The sequence below is a fragment of the Pygocentrus nattereri genome, chromosome 16 (assembly GCF_015220715.1).
Source record: "Pygocentrus nattereri isolate fPygNat1 chromosome 16, fPygNat1.pri, whole genome shotgun sequence".
In the NCBI taxonomy this organism is placed as follows: domain Eukaryota; kingdom Metazoa; phylum Chordata; class Actinopteri; order Characiformes; family Serrasalmidae; genus Pygocentrus; species Pygocentrus nattereri.
In genome coordinates this window covers 3,579,460-3,596,820 of record NC_051226.1, presented here as the reverse complement: position 1 = coordinate 3,596,820, position 17,361 = coordinate 3,579,460, and the positions used below count along the sequence as shown (strand labels likewise).

The following is a 17,361-nucleotide window of genomic DNA, read 5'->3' as shown; positions in this document are numbered from 1 at the left end:
AAGTCCAGTTCGGTCAGATTTCAACAACATTTACTGAACATCAGATCAAATGAAGTCCAGTTCAGTCAGATTTCAACAACATTTACTGAACATCAGATCAAATAAAGTCCAGTTCGGTCAGATTTCAACAACATTTACTGAACATCAGATCAAATAAAGTCCAGTTCGGTCAGATTTCAACAACATTTACTGTCAGTTTCTCTTTTTAGAGTCACGTCATGTGGAATAACTTCCCTCTGACTCACTTTCTTCTCTGACTGCTGTTTCTCTCCTCGTCCATCCCCTGTGTGGCGTCACTCACTCGAGTCTCAGTGCTCATCATAATGCACAGATCTGATTGGCTGAGTAGCATCACGTGTGATATTTACAGTGCATGCGATTGGTCTGTGAGTCTCCCAGCTGCTGAAGATACCATAAAGGCTCAAAAAGCTACTCCGAGTAAAACAGTAAAACCCCATCGAAATTAAATAATTCTCCATAGTTTATCGGTTGTAGGTCGAGGTCCGCATGCGACAGCGCCAGGATCCCGACTCGGTCCGTGGTCTTCCTATTAGTGACTTCTGGTCTAGTGCATCATATCTAGACTGAGTTGGTATTACAAATTTTAGAATAGGTAGATAATTATCTAATTATGTAAGTAGTAGATAAACTGCAGTATTAAAAGACTCTGATCAAGATTTGGGCAGAAAACTGAACTGAGACGTTTCTTTTAATGTCCACTCTTTTATTATAGGGTTTTTATTCAGGAGCTGCAATTTTTTCTAATAGCCTACATTATTAACATTATTAAAGTTGTCATAAGTAAAGTGGTAAAATTGAACTTGCTAAGACAGGAGCACCCAAACACCCATGTGCTGTGACATCACAGCCACAGCTAAATGGTATTCTGGTGCAGTATGTTCAGTGGTCAAGCCACAGGTCAGAAAAAGTGGACGTGCTGGTGTTCTAGGCTACAAAACAGGCATGACGGGCAAAAAACGTTACATTTAAATTGCATTTGCAGGATTGCTCAGAAAAATCGGTTCGACATTTTCCCCAAATCATTCAGCCCTATTTTATTCTCAGTGCTGTGCTTCTCATTTGTGTTTCTGTGTAGTTTAACTGTGGAGGTGCTGAGAGTTAAAGGCCCGAATCCAGCAGAGGAGAGGGACCCCATATTTGAGCGTGGATCCACTACAACCTACTCCAGCTTCAGAAAGGGCACCTACACCAAGCCCTGGTCCAACAGAGGTCAGAATACAGCTAATGCAGAGTTAACCTGTGCTGGTCTTTGAGTAGCCCTTAAAATTTTAGTGTTTTCTTGCTCCGACACCTGGTTTGTATCAGAAAGGGCTCCTTAATCAGTTGGGCTTCCCGAAAGCGTCTTAACACAAAGATGGTAGAGTGAGCATCACACTGAACGCCCTCTCCAATTACTGTAACACTGAGATGCTTTTTGGGAAACTATGCCTGTTTAATTGGATTGGGTGTATTACAACAGCAACACCAAAATGTGCTGGGCAGGGCTACTCAAAGATGGAAACTGCTGAACTAAGTTAAGTGATACTTTTTAAATCCCACAAACGGGGAAATTCCACCTCCGCATTTAACCCGTCCATGAAGTGAAACACCACATACACACTAGTGAACACACACACTAGGGGGCAGTGAGCACACTTGCCCAGAGTGGTGGGCAGCCCTATCCACAGCGCCTGGGGAGCAGTTGGGGGTTAGGCGTCTTGCTCAAGGACACCTCAGTCATGGACTGTCGGCTCTGGGGATCGAACCGGCGACCTTCCACTCACAGGGCCAGTTCCCTAACCTCCAGCCCACGACTGCCCCCACTTTCTTTTACTTATACAGTCTATATTTGTAATATAAACTGAATAAACAAGCTATTTTGAACTCATTGTTTTCACGTTATGAAAAACAATATTACATCAGCTCACAGGGGTTTGGCTCCACCCGTTCACACTGAAGTTATAAAGAGTGTTTCAGCCTGGGCGGCTTTTGAAACAGGTACAATACGAGGCAGCCAGTCATAACAGATCATTTACATATATCAGCCCAGAAGGCACAGTGCCAAAAGCAGCCTGATTAATACTAAGGGATAAAGAATAGTTTGAAAATGATCATGTAAAATTAATTGTGATTATTTTCATTATGGATATATGTAAATGTGAAGCTCAGGAAAAAAAAAATACAAGAAATCTACCATGTAGGTCTTTTGAATCTGTAGGACATTTTTGACCATCTAGTTGTAATTCTTTCTTCTTGGGTTTGTTCTTTAGAGACGGACATGTTTTTCTTGGCCATCAGTATGGTGGGGACAGATTTCTCCATGATTGGCCAGCTGTTCCCTCATCGTGCTCGTATAGAGATTAAGGTAAGAAGTCTCTTCTGTGGAAGCTAATCAAGAATGTAGCAGAGCAAAGGAACCATTTAAGTCTGAACTAAAGCTCATCACAACGACAGCCATCAAAATGCATCATATCTATGGGGTGTTATTTCGGGTAGATTTCAGCTGCAGTATCTTTTCCATGGTGTTTCTTTTTTCCCAGAACAAGTTTAAAAAGGAAGAAAGAGCCAATTCCTGGAGAATAGACAAGGCATTCAGTAAGTGAAATGTACTGCGATTCAGTTTGTTAGTTTGTCCAATTACTTTTGATCCCTTAAAAATGAAGGGCTAGGTATAAAAAAGGATGTAATTCCTGTACCGTTCACCGTTCAGCCTTAACAATCCTTTAATTGGGTTAATTGGAAGTTAATTGGGTGCATTTTTATCAGTTGCGTCGAGGCAGATGTACATTAAAGAAAGCGGAGTCAAATGATGACAGTTGCTCTAACTTTTAACTGGTAAGATGTTCGAGCTCAACAGCTAGGAAGGAAGATCAATCAGCCAGTTTCACCAATTTAGGCTTGAACTTTATTATAGTTTAACTGTCTTTCGGAAAATTCATTGTGATCAAAAGTTTCTTGGTCATTTTTAGTTGCAACATGTAAATTATTTGTAATATGCAACTTGGATGTAGTTAATCAGCCAAAGCATGTTTGGTGTGTGAAGTTTAGTTTTGCACTACGGCTGTGAGTCTAATGTAGAAGTGATGGAAACTGTTTGCCTAAATAATCAGACACTCATGTCAGACCGCAACGAGTTGTTGAGTAATCTCTAAAACACTTGCTTCTGTGGTTTTTGACACTGTATGGCATACTGGCTGTGTTTACATGCAAAGATTTGTGCCAGTCTGATTGAATACGTCCTGATTACAGATTAAGACTGAGTACTTCACACGTGCTTATTAAAGACGGCCGAGAAGAAGACGTCGTGTTCTGAGACACATAAGCTGGACGTCCGTCCCACCGCCGTCTTTTAAAGATCAGAGCATGAACTTTGTGTCCTCTGCTGACCAGTTTCTGCTCCGCCGTGTTGAACGTTATAAACTTTACTATGATGTGACGCACATGCAGAACGTAGTTAAACTTAAATACTTAATAAAACTTAATAAAAATCTAATAATACCAGGAATAAATTGGGACTGAAGTTCTTGCTGTTGTGACTTAACCTGATGAAATTCATTCTCCCTCTAGAGGAAAGGCGGCGCCTGGATCTCGACTTCTTCAACAACCTGCTGGAGAAGATCCTCAAAGACGAGGAAAAGAAGCGCAAGAAAAAAAAAGACACATCCAAGTTGCCCAAAGTCCCTCGCATCCCACAGAGAAAGTCAACAGGTGAGTTGTTAATGTGTACCTTCTGAGCCTGTACATCTACTTTACTGCTCCTGTTCTATGTAGGGTGACATGATATGGAGAACATATTAGTATGAGCAGATCAGATAAAGCAGTTTGGAGATAAAGCCAGAGAGGCCAGGTTGAGATGGTTTGGACATGTGTTGAGGAGGAATAGTGGATATATTGGGCAAAGAATGTTGGAGATGGAGCTGCCGGGTAGAAGGAGAAGAGGTAGACCTCAGAGAAGGTTTATGGATGTAGTGAAGGTGGACATGGAGATGGTTGGTGTAAAAGTAGAGGAGGCAGTGGATAGGGCAAGATGGAGGCAGATGATCCGCTGTGGCGACCCCTAAAGGGAGCAGCCGAAAGAAGAAGAAGAAGAAAGAAGATTAGTTTTGCAACTGTATCACTAAATACTGTACCGTGTCTTGAAGTTTAATCAGTCATCTGTAATGTGACGTGGTTAAAGATGGGTCTGCATTATTTTGACCAAAATAATTTACGTTGTTAATGGCTTTGGAGGGATTTGTCCCACCCTGACCCTCAGAACCTCTTTGGAACTGTGTTTGTTCAGGATGCACAAAGCACTCAGTAAAAACCCTGTGATTTGTTAAAGTGCTCATTTACATATTGCCACTTTTTGTGGCAATATTAAGGCCAGTGTCACATCATTGATTAACAAACCGTCCAGCCCTAGTTTTGAATTTGAGTTTCTCTCTGCAGTGAGGAAGAAGGTCTGCTCTTCTTCAGGCTCAGAAGAGGAAAGCTCGGGCAGTGATGTGATGGAAGGAGAGAAGGAGAATGAGGGCGTCTCTAACGATGGAGGGAGCACCACCACTCCCATCACACCCCGGAGGAAAAGTGCGAAGAATGATACAAACAAAGCAGGTGTGCTACAGGCAGCAGGGAGAACAGTTATAACATCATCTTTGTACAGATAAATAAAGACACTAGCCTGTAGAAATCTACTCATTGATGTTTTCCTACACCATTTTAATCTAATTACACAATTGCTAAATTATATAAGTAGTTAATATACCATTTATATTCTGTGTCGACAGTTTTGAGTCAGCACTTCTGATGTTTTCTGATTGTTTTTTTTTTTTTTCCATACTTGCAAATTACTTGAGTAACTATATTAACAAACGCTAATGTTTTTCACAGAATTTCTCTGCTTGTTGCCACGAGCTACAAGAGAGAAATAAATATGCAGTTACAACATACATTTATTCTTATTTTTATAACTCTAACTGGTATTTGTATCTTTTTCATGAATTTGCCTATTTTTAGAAATGAAAGGAAAAAACATGCAACATAGCAAAAAATCCAGAGGTCCTTGTACCCAGATCAGCTCTTAATTATGTCCCTGATTTATCTTTAGCTGAGGTGGCTGATACAGAAGATGCTGAAAACAGTGCAGTTGAAGGACAATCACCTGTGGACAGGTATGTGCCTGTAGTGCCTTGTAGCCACACACTAAGGAATATTATGCTTTATAAGTATAATAATTGGAGGTGGGTTCATGGTAAAATAAATAAATAAATAAATAATTTTGTTAAGACACAATACAAGGTGATACAGTAGTGGGAAAAAAAAACCCTTAAAAACTGTGAGTGTAACAGTTTTGTGGTATGATGCCGTAAAGGGCTGCTAACTTGTTACTATGCAGTTGTTGTTGTTGTTGTTGTTGTTGTTTACAGGTTCTCTATAAGTGGTATAAATATTTTAGTCTCTTTTAATTAGTCGTCTTTTTTAGGTTACATGCAGTTCTTGTACTAATTAGACCTGCAATATGATCAGGAAAGCTAGATATGATGTAATATACCATGATAATACTGTCATATCATCCCTCTAATAATCATGATCATAATCATTATACAGTACAATATATAACACTGTGTGTAGGATAATCATAAAATTAGGGGAAAATTGTTCTTGAAACAGGTTGTCTTGGTTTTTAAAGATGCTCAGTGACTCTCAGAAGGAAGTAGTTGGGAAAGATGGTATGCTGGATGAGAGGAATCTGTCATTAATCTCTTTGCCCGCTTAAGAGTGTCAAAAGAATCTGCTGAAGAAAGAGTTGTTCCTATGACAATACCTTAGATAGATGGATAAAAAGAACTTTATTGGTCCAAAGGGAAATTGCAGTGTTTCCATAGCAACTCATATAATTTCAGTCGTGGGCTGGAGGTTAGGGAACTGGCCCTGTGACCGGAAGGTTGCCGGTTCGATCCCCTTGGCTGACAGTCCATGACTGAGGTGTCCTTGAGCAAGACACCTAACCTCCAACTGCTCCCTGGGCGCCGTGAATAGGGCTGACCACCGCTCCGGGCAAGTGTGCTCACTGCCCCCCTAGTGTGTGTGTTCACTAGTGTGTATGTCTGTGGGTGTTTCACTGCACAGATGGGTTAAAGTCAGAGGTCTAATTCCACAGTGTACAGACACAGTGACAAATGGTTGTAAATTCTATTCACATAAACTTACAAATGGCTGTTGTCGGGAACAAAACCTTGTATCTTTAAGCTGGTAACTTTACAAGAGAAGGAAAAAACATACTTTACTTTTAATGCAAGTCAATGAAACCTGAATTTTTTTCCCAAGCAATTTAAGGCAGTTTCTTTTGGTCCATTCATCACGAAACAGCAGACATTTTCAAATTATGTCAAAAACTGAAAAATGTTGAAAATGGAAATACGAGGTTTTGTTCCCACCGAAGCGATATACTACGCAGAAAATAAAAAATAGAAATAAAAATAGACATAAGTATAAGAAAAAAGTGCAGAGTAGAAACAAAGTATATCTAGTTGCAGATTTACATGGTATATAATACAGATTTGTTGTATTTACATGAGAGCAGGCGCTGAGTGGTCTGAGGTAGACTAAAAGCACAATGAGTACAGACATAACAGGGAGTTGCATCAATATCATAGTGGAAGTGTCGTTACAGCAGCAGGTGGTGATATATTGCACAGTGAATCATGCAATTAATTACGAGTTTGTTCATCTATATTTCCACGGAAAACTAAAAGATGACGGAAGAACGCTCTCGATAATAAATAAATAATATTTATTAGTTCTCTTGTTACTTTTGAACTTTTTCATTTTTGCAAAGAGAAAAATCTTTGTTGAGATTTTTTTAGTGATATATCAGAACGAATGCTCTACTTCAAAGAATCACTAATGTAAGTTTTCCAAAAGAAAAATTTAAAGATGTACAACAGATATTGACTGTCCTACAACCTGCACTGACGTTTTTACATTTGGTTTCTTTCATTAATTTACAACAATTTAAGTTTACGCTGGAGGTCACTGTTAGGGTTCGCCATAGTGATCAGGTTAAATGTGAAAACATATGATCAGACTGTTAATGATGCATATGATTAGGTTGCAGCAGCCGAATGTGACCGTGGAGAAACCAGATTTGGCGAGTTCTGGCATTAAACCAGCTCAGCTGAAAGGCCGAGCCCAGAGAGCGCTGCCTAACCTGGAGCGGAAGTGGAGAAACAAGGGACCAGCCCTCCTAAAGAAAGCTCAGGACACACACACCTCAACAGGGGAGGAGAAGCAGAAGGAAAAAGGTTCAAAGGTACAAAGTCACCCTGTTTTTTTTTAAGGCAAAGCATCCCATTTGGTTTCTTGAGTACAGTCTTAATTGCACAGCTACCTGATCCCAATTATTTAATCAGTTGGCTGCCGTCTTCAAACAGCTGATCGTGTGGGCTGGTGTGAAATGCTCCATTCTAGAGAAACCTGCAGTGTCCGAATTCTTCACAGTGGTTGTGATGGAAACCAGGCGTCCAAAGAAATAACGCAACGTCATCGAAAGCTATTGCATGAAATGGTTACACATATGTTACGTGATGTCTGAGACATTGTTTTATTAGAATTTAGAGATGAGCTTTTGGCCTAAAGCATGTTGAAGGAATCATACCTAAAGAAAACATTTTTTTTCCCAGATTTGCTGCCATTTTGCCATTATTAACTAATAAGAATGTCTGGCACGTCTAGGTTTATCTGTGGTTTTTGATTGTTTTTGAACTGTAGATGTTGCAACCACTGGTTCTCTTCACCACCACATCTATGGTACATGTTTCTTCAAGGAACCATTTCACATCAAACTACAGTGAATGACTTTGTTTACATCTCGAGAATGGTTTTATGAAGACATTTTTAAAATGACCTTTTAAAAACGTGCTTTAGTTCTTCTCCTGTCGCATGATCCTGGGTTTTAAGTATCCACTAGTCATTATGTATGAAAAGGCATTAAGGCAGTTTTATAAAGTAGTAGGAAGTCTGCTGTTTGCTTCTCAGTATTCTTAAACCTCTTTATTTTTGTTTTAATAATTAAACGATAGCATTTGTTTCCAATTTATGAATAAATCCATTAGTTTGTTTTGTGGATCCATATGAAGTAGATCACTTGATTCCAATGGACACACCTGCTTTTTTGAGCTTCAAGTAAGTTAAGATATACTGCTTGGTATTGTTATCACACAGAAAGAGACCTTGGGAAAGACTCCCAACACTACCATTGCCTACTGAGCAAGCACCATACACTTTACCAATAAGAGTCCTTGGGCAAGACTCCCAACACTACCATTGCCTACTGAGCAAGCGCCCTACACTATACCAATAAGAGTCCTTGGGCAAGACTCCAAACACTACAATTGCCTACTGAGCAAGCACCATACACTTTACCAACAAGAGTCCTTGGGCAAGACTCCCAACACTACCATTGCCTACTGAGCAAGCGCCCTACACTATACCAATAAGAGTCCTTGGGCAAGACTCCCAACACTACCATTGCCTACTGAGCAAGCACCATACACTTTACCAACAAGAGTCCTTGGGCAAGACTCCCAACACTACCATTGCCTACTAAGCAAGCACCCTACACTATACCAATAAGAGTCCATGGGCAAGACTCCTAATACTGCCTTCACCTACCTGTATAAAATGATCAAATTGTAGGTCGCTCTGGATAAAAGCCCCTGTCAAATGCTGTCAGTGTAAAATGTAAATGTACCAGAGAAATCCTCCTTTTTGAACTGTCCTCCAGGTCTCCTCAGCCTCAGTATGGGAGAAAGAGAAAAGGATCGCTGCTGATATCATTGCTTGTGGGTTGGAGGATTCAGAGGAAGAGGAGGAGCCTGATCTCACTGCAGTTCAGGAGCACATTCTCAACAAGCCAACCAGGTGGGTTTACCACTTGCAACACTGTAGTTTATAGATTTAAAGAGGAACAGCTATGTTTAGCTATTTTTTAGTGTCAGATGTCGCTACGTCAGTCTAGATGTTTAAAAAAAAAAATTAAAATGTTCAGTCACAAAACTCACTCGCATCACAGCATCCACTAACAGCTTCTTCAACAGAAAATTCAGTCTTACCAACAGAGAATACAGAACTAGACACAGAGCACTAGCTCACCAAATTAACTCTGGGTGACTCTTCTGAGTAAAAAAGCACATCTATTACAGGCACATCAAACTGGGGACCTTCTGGGCCAAAGTGCTGCAGAGCGTTCACCTTCACCTGAAGTCGGTTTAGAGGCCTTGCTAATGAGCTGATGAGCTGAGTCAGATGTGTTAATGAGGCAGTCTGCAGTGTTTTGGCCTGCCAGGACTGGAGCCTGACGTGATCTATTGCGTATAAAACCAGAAGTATTGGGATACCCCTTCAAATTATTGAGTTCAGGTGTTTAAACAACACATTGCTTACAGGTGTTTAAAATCCAGCACATAACCATGCAGTGCCATAGACAAACACTGGCAGTAGAATGGGTCGTACTGGAGATCTCGGTGACTTTAAACGTGGCACTGTAACAGGATGCGACAAGTCAGTTTGTGAAATTTCTGCCCTGCTAGATCAGGTAGAAGTGGTACTACTGTGAAATGGGAGCCTCTAGGAAAAACCAAGTTGCAAAATAGGGGCCATGGACCTTCTAATTAAACTTTTTGACCCCCTGAATGTCTCAAAATCAAAATTTTGGGGGGGTCCCTGAAAATAAAATCATTGTGAATGCTTTGGCATTCTTTGGCATGCTTAACTAACTAGAGCTGCAGCAGTGATCTGCCTCAGGGTGATGCTGTAGCAAAGCTGTTCACATAGTTGCTCCTTAATTAATTCATTCATTCATTTATAGCTTAGAAACTGCAACTATCCCCAGAATACTTCTGAAAAACTTCACAATATGGTGTACCATATTTGTGAATCTGAATATTTGCCCAATTTCCCAAGAGATTGGAGGCAAAACTGCATTCTTACTCATCTCTCAAACAGAAGAACATAGAAGACCTCAATTGATGTGTGCACAACTTCATTAACAGTCTAGAAATGGCATCTCCAAAAGAATTATAATAACAAACAATTTGTTGCCATTGAAGCTAGTGTCAGTGTTGCTGTGGCGAATGAGTTAGCAGCCAGTACATGCGGGAGTAGCCGGCCAGGATGGGCAGTTTCTTTTTTTTGCAGTTCAGTAAAACCGTGCGACCTTAGTCGCCTCGTACACTTCAAGTTTTTTGCCATCTGTCGGAATGACAATATAAACAATACAGAGCATTAAAGATGACTTTTCTTCTTTTAAGTTAACGATCCTTTGAAAATAAAATTTCACACCGATGTTTTTTGTCATCAGTGTCAAGATTGGTAGTCTGCATATCGTTCTCCCTCGTTCACTCTGATTCATTTGGCTTGTCACTCCTCTTAACTACATAAAACCAGCTGCCAACGTTCAAATCATGGCAGTTTACTTAGAAGAAAACCATTTTAATGAGAAGATGTTTTATAGTCATCGATTGACTTATTAATGTATTGTCTCAGGTCAGGGAGGATACCCAAGCTGTCCCAGCATGTGATCCGCGCAACAGCAGATGAAGATGAAGAAGAGGAGCCGGAGTCATTGCCCGTTCCTCCATCTAAAGCTCCAAGCTCAAATAACTCCGTCAGCAAGGCCCGAAAGAAGCCGGGCCCCACCCTCAAACGGGGCATGCCCAGGAGAGGCAAATCCAGGCTGGTGACGTTAAGGGCCTCGGCGGCTGAAGAGGATGATGATGACGATGAAGAGGATTATGACACAACTCAGGATGAAGAGCAGTATCGCTCAAATGCAGCGGAGGAGGAGAACCAGGCATTTGTGCCGATGGGCCTGCGCTCTCAGCCTCAGGTCCACACAGAGGTGGAGGAAACCATGGAAGAGGTGAGTGAGAGAGCTGTGTGCATATAGTCGAGCATTATTAGTTGAAGAAGACTAGAGTAACAAATAACGATTATTTCTATTATTTATTAATCCATCAAGTATTATTTGATTAATTGACTAATTGAACTGTTATGGCTCCTGTGGTTTTCTCTCGGTTTGTTCCTTCATACTGCCACAATCGTTTAAAGCTCTGTGAAGCAATGACCGAATAGGTCTTATTAACATTATACATCATTATAAAGAGTTATTTAAGTTGATGGCATGCAGCCGTTGGGAATTCCAAAATTCTTAAAAGCTATCTACATATGTATATATGTGTGTGTGTGTGTGTGTGTGTGTGTATAATATAAATAAATATAATGTAATATTATTATAATAATATAATCTAAGAAATATAAATAAATTGTATTTGCATCATAACCCTTGGTTCCCATCACCACCACCATGGTAAAGAAGTCGAAATCTCTGGGTTTCTCTGGAATTAATCATTTCACGTCAAAGCGCTCTGACTTTGTATACATATATGCGATTGACTTGTTTCATCAATGATTATTATAATGTTGCTGTTAGAAGAAAACCTTGTATCTCCAAAATGAGAACTTTCTGGAAAATACCTTACTTTTAACATAAGTGAGTGGAACCAGGATTTTTTCCAGGCAATTTTGGGCTGTTTCTTTTGGTCCGTTCTTAATGAAATGTACACGCAATGTAGAGGCCAACAGGCGTTTTCAAGTTGTGTCACAAACATGAAAAAGACAAAAATGGAGATATAAGGTTTCCTTCTGACAGCAGCGATAATTATTTTATAAATTATCAAAATTTTTATACTTGGTGGAATTCCCCTTTAAGCTCCCATTAATTAACTTTGTTGACTAATTGTTGTAGCTTAGTTAACAGTTGATGAGGACAACGATAAAAAACGTTAGATTATTATTGTCCATATGTTTTAGTCTTTCTGACATTTCAGTCCACTCTAGTAAGTCTAGGGGACGATGTGGCTTCTGTCTTTTTGTTGCACTTTGAAGGACGAGAAGACTCTCATCACACAAACATACATTACATTTACATTTCTGGCATTTGGCTGACGCTCTGATCCAGAGCGACTTCCAATTTGATCATTTTACACAGGCAGGCCAAGGCGGTGTTAGGAGTCTTGCCCAAGGACTCTTATTGGTATAGTGTAGGGTGTTTTACCCAGGCGGGGCATTGAACCCCAGTCTACAGTGTAGAAGGCAGAGGTGTTAACCACTACACTATCCCAACCACAATACCTTTGACTCACGGTGGCTGCAGAAGGAGAGGAACCAAAGAAGGCATATTAGTCAGATTAATCAAATAATGGTCGAAAATGTATTAAGTCCTCTGTTAAAAATGCGTTCCATGCACATAACTTCCCATTCGGTTCCCAGTGCTGCATGAAAAGCAGTTCTCTGCATGAGCAGAAATGTAGGCAATTACAGATTTTATTTCAAATTTTCTTTTATATCATTTGTTCTGTTTTACTCATTCCACTGTGTGAATTGTTTCACATTACATTTGTTTTGTAGCCTGTTTTTTATGTTTACCGCATTTATCCATGCCATGTGTTGCCCAACCCTCTCCTGTCCTTTCCTCTTCCATTACCCATTACCCATGTGCTCCCAGCTGGACATATCTGTGAATGTACCTGATGTCCTGGGAATATCCCAGAATGCTGTGTGTCCCGAGTCTTCCTGTGAGAGAGGCTCTGTGCCCTGTGAGCATCAGCTCGACCTGCTTGTCGTAAGTGGCCTTTTAGCTCCGGGAGCCTGTGGGCTTCGGCTAAAAATCAGATTTAATAAGATATCGGCTGATATTACAAACAGAACAGACAGATGGTTTTAAACGATGTACTTAGGTGGCTAAAATGTTTGAAAGATGTAACATAATTCTTTTGTCAGTGGCGATAACGCGATTAAAAGAATCTAAACTGTGGTGCATTACGCTACTTATAGTACAGGGAAAAGAAATCGCATGATGCATTGCCCTGATACATGTTCCAGAGTTAATGCAGCTAACAAGTAGTGGAAGCTTATACCACACAGCTGACTTCGTGCCAGCTGCACGTCTAATAACGCTCGTCTCAGACTTTGTAGAGTATGTGATGATTTAGACACGGCATATACGTGAATATTGGGGCAGTCGTGGGCTTGGAGGTTAGGGAGCTGGCCCTGTGACCGGAAGGTTGCCGGTTCGATCCCCAGAGCCGACAGCACATGACTGAGGTGTCCTTGAGCAAGACACCTGACCCCCAACTGCTCCCCGGGCGCCGTGGATTGGGCTGCCCACCGCTCCGGGCAAGTGTGCTCACTGCCCCCTAGTGTGTGTGTGCTCACTAGTGTGTATGTGGTGTTTCACTTCACGGACGGGTTAAATGCAGAGGTGGAATTTCCCCGTTGTGGGACTAATAAGGGTCACTTAATTAATTAATTAGCCAATTAATTAATTGTTCTGGTAGGAACAGAACCTCATATTACCTAAATGGTAATTTACATGAGAAGGTAAAAAATCACCAATATCTTCCTAATTTTTTTTTCTTAAATGTGCTCTTGAGAAAGGTCCTAAGAAAAAGTTTACGTCAGATTCTTGACGTGTTTTGAAGTCACAGAACTGTTCACACCTTTGTGCTCTTGAGTGTGTAGTTTCTGTCCTTACCTAAACACAATAAGAAAGTGTTAAGAAAACACTGTTGAATGTCAGAATCTTTGTGAAAACTGTATAAGTGGATTTAACGTTTGGTGAATGAGACCCAATGTTCACTTTTAATGTAAATGAATGTAACAGCACTTCAAAAAAGTAATTATGGGCCATTTCTACTGGCTCATTAATCATGACATTTACACACAATATAAAGGGCAGTAAATATGAATGTGAATAGTAACGTCACATAAATTGCCTCATTTATTCCCAAATGGACAATGTGCATATCAGAACTTCCTTGAGATGCTTTGTCAAATGAATCTGCTTGACCTGTGCTTATGACCCCCACCTATTGAAAAACCGCACATTAATTATGTGCACATTAAGACCACCTCCTTGTTTCTACACTTACTGTCCATTTTATCAGCTCCACTGACTACATAGGTGCACTTTGTAGTTCTACAGTTACAGACTGTAGTCCATCGGTTTCTCTGATACTCTGTTACCCTGTTCTTCAGTGGTCAGGACCCCCATGGACCCTCACAGAGCAGGTACTATTTGGGCGGTGGATCATTCTCAGCACTGCAGTAACACTGACGTGGTGGTGATGGTGTGTTGTTGAGCTGGTACAAGTGGATCAGACACAGCAGTGCTGCTGGAGTTTTTAAACACTGTCCACTCACTGTCCACTCTATTAGACACTCCTACATTTTTGGTCCACAGTGTATGTTGGTCATCCTCTAGTGCTTCATCAGTGGTCACAGGACGTTGTTGGGTGGATATTTTTGGTTCTCAGTCCAGCAGTGACAGTGAGTGACTCCAGCAGCACTACTGTGTCTGATCTACTCAGACCAGCACAACATACACTAACACACCACCACATCATGCCAGTGTTGGAAAATCTTCACACTCCAGTTAATAGATACAGTAAAACTTCAGTTAAAACACTGTACATTACCAACACTTTAATACCTGGACCCAGACTAGCACAGATCCACTGATCCACTGAACTGGTCATCGCATTCATTGGAAAAGATCATAATTAATGGGCGCTGATTTGTTTTAGTGTTTTTAGAGTTTAGTGGCTCACCGTTTTTATTGTTTTCGCTGTTCTGATTCAGCTGCTTGGATCAAATACAGTAGACACGAGGAAACAATTTTTTTCTCCTGGTTTCTGTCCTACTCATCATCCTGAGATAACCAAGTGCGTGTCTGATTTTTGTTGCAGGATGTGATTGAGTTCCTGGATCCAGAACACATGGAAGGTAAGAATTCATCTAATATAATTTTTACTAGCCAGTAAAACAGCGTGAGCTTTTTTTTTTATCTTTGAAGTAACTTTTTTCTTTCAACATATAACTTTGTTCCCTGTGTGTCTTTTCAGTGTCTGAGAGTTACGCTGAAGCAGCCAGGACACTGCTGACCATCGGAGCCTCTGGTCAAATGACTCCAGCAATACAGGCACCCAGCACAGGCAAGATGGTTTTGAATATTGGAAACACATTTATTTGCCTCTTCAGCATTTACCTGCTTCACCATAATAGCGTTTAGAAAGTCAAATGGTGTGTCTTACTCCTAGTGTCACTGTGGTAATGGTTCTAGTGTAAGCATGAAAATGGGGGGCAGTGTATCAGTGGAAATTGTTGTAGAGTAAGCACTAAAACAGGTGTATAGTAACCAGTGAAAAGAGTGTAGAGTAACCATGGAAAATGGGTTTAAATAACCATGGATACAGGCATAGAGTAAGCATGAAAATGCATGTACTGTAATCATGGAAATGGGTGTAACGTAACTATAGGAATAGGTGTAGCGTAGTCATTAAAGCTGGTGTGGTGTAACCTTGGAAATTAGTAGCTCACTGATCTATACAATAATCATCCGGAACATTCTGACCACCTCCTCGTTTCTACACTCACTGTCCACTTTATCAGCTCCTCTTACTGTATAGCTGGTCTCTGTAGTTCTACAGTTACAGACTGTAGTCCATCTGTTTCTCTGATACTCTGTTACCCTGTTCTTCAGTGGTCAGGACCCCCATGGACCCTCACAGAGCAGGTACTATTTGGGTGGTGGATCATTCTCAGCACTGCAGTAACACTGATGTGGTGGTGGTGTGTTAGTGTGTGTTATGCTAGTACAAGTGGATCAGACACAGCAGTGCTGCTGGAGTTTCTGTCCACTCACTGTCCACTCTATTAGACACTCAGCATTTTTGGTCCACAGAAACTTGCTGCACAGTGTGTGTTGGTCATCCTCTAGTGCTTCATCAGTGGTCACAAGATGCTGTTGGCTGGGTATTTTTGGTTGGTGGACTATTCCCAGTCCAGCAGTGACACTGGGGTGTAAAACTCCAGCAGCCCTGCTGTGTCTGATCCACTCAGACCAGGACAACGCACATTAGCATGCCTTCACCATGTCAGTGTCACTGCAGTGCTGAGTATGATCCACCACCCAAATAATGCCTGTACTATGGTGGTCCTGTGGGGGTGCTGACCATTGAAGAACAGGTTGAAAGGGGGCAAACCAAAGTATCAGAGAAGCTCTGTCTTCAGTCTGAACTTGTAGAACTACAAAGAGCACCTACACGACAAGTGGAACAAGGATGTGGTTTTAATGTTAGGTTTGATCTTTGTATATCTGTGGTATAATGTATCAGTTACAACCTCTAGCTTACTTTGAAAGTGATGGATGGGGGGTGGGGAGGAGGGGGAGCATGTGTTCCCCACCCACAGAGGAAACTACACCTGAGAAGTTTTTTTTTTTTTTTTTTTTTTTTTAGGAGAGGATGTCATCATCATTGAAGAACCGTCACGTTTTGTCCAACAGGACGTTCAGCAGGAAGTCGTCTTAGAAACGACTGAACACTCAGAGGTTGGAGACGAAAGCTGTCAGGTGGTGATCTCTGATCCTTCCGTCAGTGTCGCATCAGAATGCAAGGAGGGTCTTGACCCGGCTAGTAACGTCTATGGGGATAATCTTGACCAAGTTATTTCTAGAGCTGATGTTGCAGAACCTTATCAGCAAGACTCCAATTCAACAAACGAGTCAATCAGTCCACAGGAAACTGAAATTTTGCCAAGCAGCAACAACTTAGAAATGAAAACCTCAGAGCAAACTGGTTCACGCATGCGTAGGAACCGTCTGCTCAAACCCAGACCAAACCTGGGTCGAACCTCTAGATCCATAAAAACGCAGCAGAAGCCGATTTCCCCAGCGAAAGGCATTGTGACTGTAGAGAAATCCACTGTCGTTTCCCTGACATCTTCAGTTAAAACAACTGCAGAAGCCCAGATGGTTGAGCGTAACCCGATGGAAGCTTCGGAAAGAAAAAATTCCGAAGAGTCTGAAAAAGTTTCTGAAGACAATGAACAAGATTCTGCTCACACACCTGCTGTGACATCTCAGAATGAGTTAGAGGAAAACGGCTCAGCATTGCCTGACCCAAAAGCATCTGTGAGCCGAGAAGAAAAGCCGGAGGGTGAAGTTTCTGAAGTAGAAATATGTGTGGAAGAAGAGAAAATGGAGGCAGGAGAGCAGAGGCTCCAACAGCAGCAGCCACTAAGGTAATCTACATGTTAATGCTTGTTTTGAGTCTTTGCTGTCCAAAGAAAAACCTGTATTTACGTTTTTTTCTCGTTTTAATTTTTCTGCATCAACAGAGCAGACGTGCTTTACACTGTATCAAAATTCCATGATGAACGGATCAATAGAAATGGACCAGAATTACAAAAAATCTCATTACAATGACGTTAAACTAAAGAAAGTTTTTGCCTTCTCTCCTGTAAAGTTACAGTTTTTGA

The 17,361-nt window shown here is 41.0% G+C and overlaps 1 protein-coding gene across 6 annotated transcripts in view; it reads left to right on the top strand.

Moving 5' to 3' along the window:
• The window catches only part of zgc:162472 (uncharacterized protein LOC553495 homolog), a 35,555-nt gene that overhangs the window by 8,604 nt on the left and 9,590 nt on the right, over nt 1–17,361 (top strand). For 5 of the 6 annotated variants that reach the window (XM_037546028.1, XM_037546029.1, XM_037546030.1 and 2 more), the window contains exons 8-20: nt 1,097–1,230; nt 2,271–2,365; nt 2,541–2,595; nt 3,568–3,708; nt 4,432–4,596; nt 5,090–5,153; nt 7,093–7,294; nt 8,768–8,904; nt 10,528–10,903; nt 12,548–12,664; nt 14,790–14,826; nt 14,946–15,035; nt 16,341–17,124. In XM_037546028.1, the coding sequence (XP_037401925.1) occupies nt 1,097–1,230; nt 2,271–2,365; nt 2,541–2,595; nt 3,568–3,708; nt 4,432–4,596; nt 5,090–5,153; nt 7,093–7,294; nt 8,768–8,904; nt 10,528–10,903; nt 12,548–12,664; nt 14,790–14,826; nt 14,946–15,035; nt 16,341–17,124 (2,397 nt within the window). The remainder of the gene's footprint in view (nt 1–1,096; nt 1,231–2,270; nt 2,366–2,540; nt 2,596–3,567; nt 3,709–4,431; nt 4,597–5,089; nt 5,154–7,092; nt 7,295–8,767; nt 8,905–10,527; nt 10,904–12,547; nt 12,665–14,789; nt 14,827–14,945; nt 15,036–16,340; nt 17,125–17,361) is intronic. The other variant, XM_037546032.1, reaches the window with a different exon arrangement.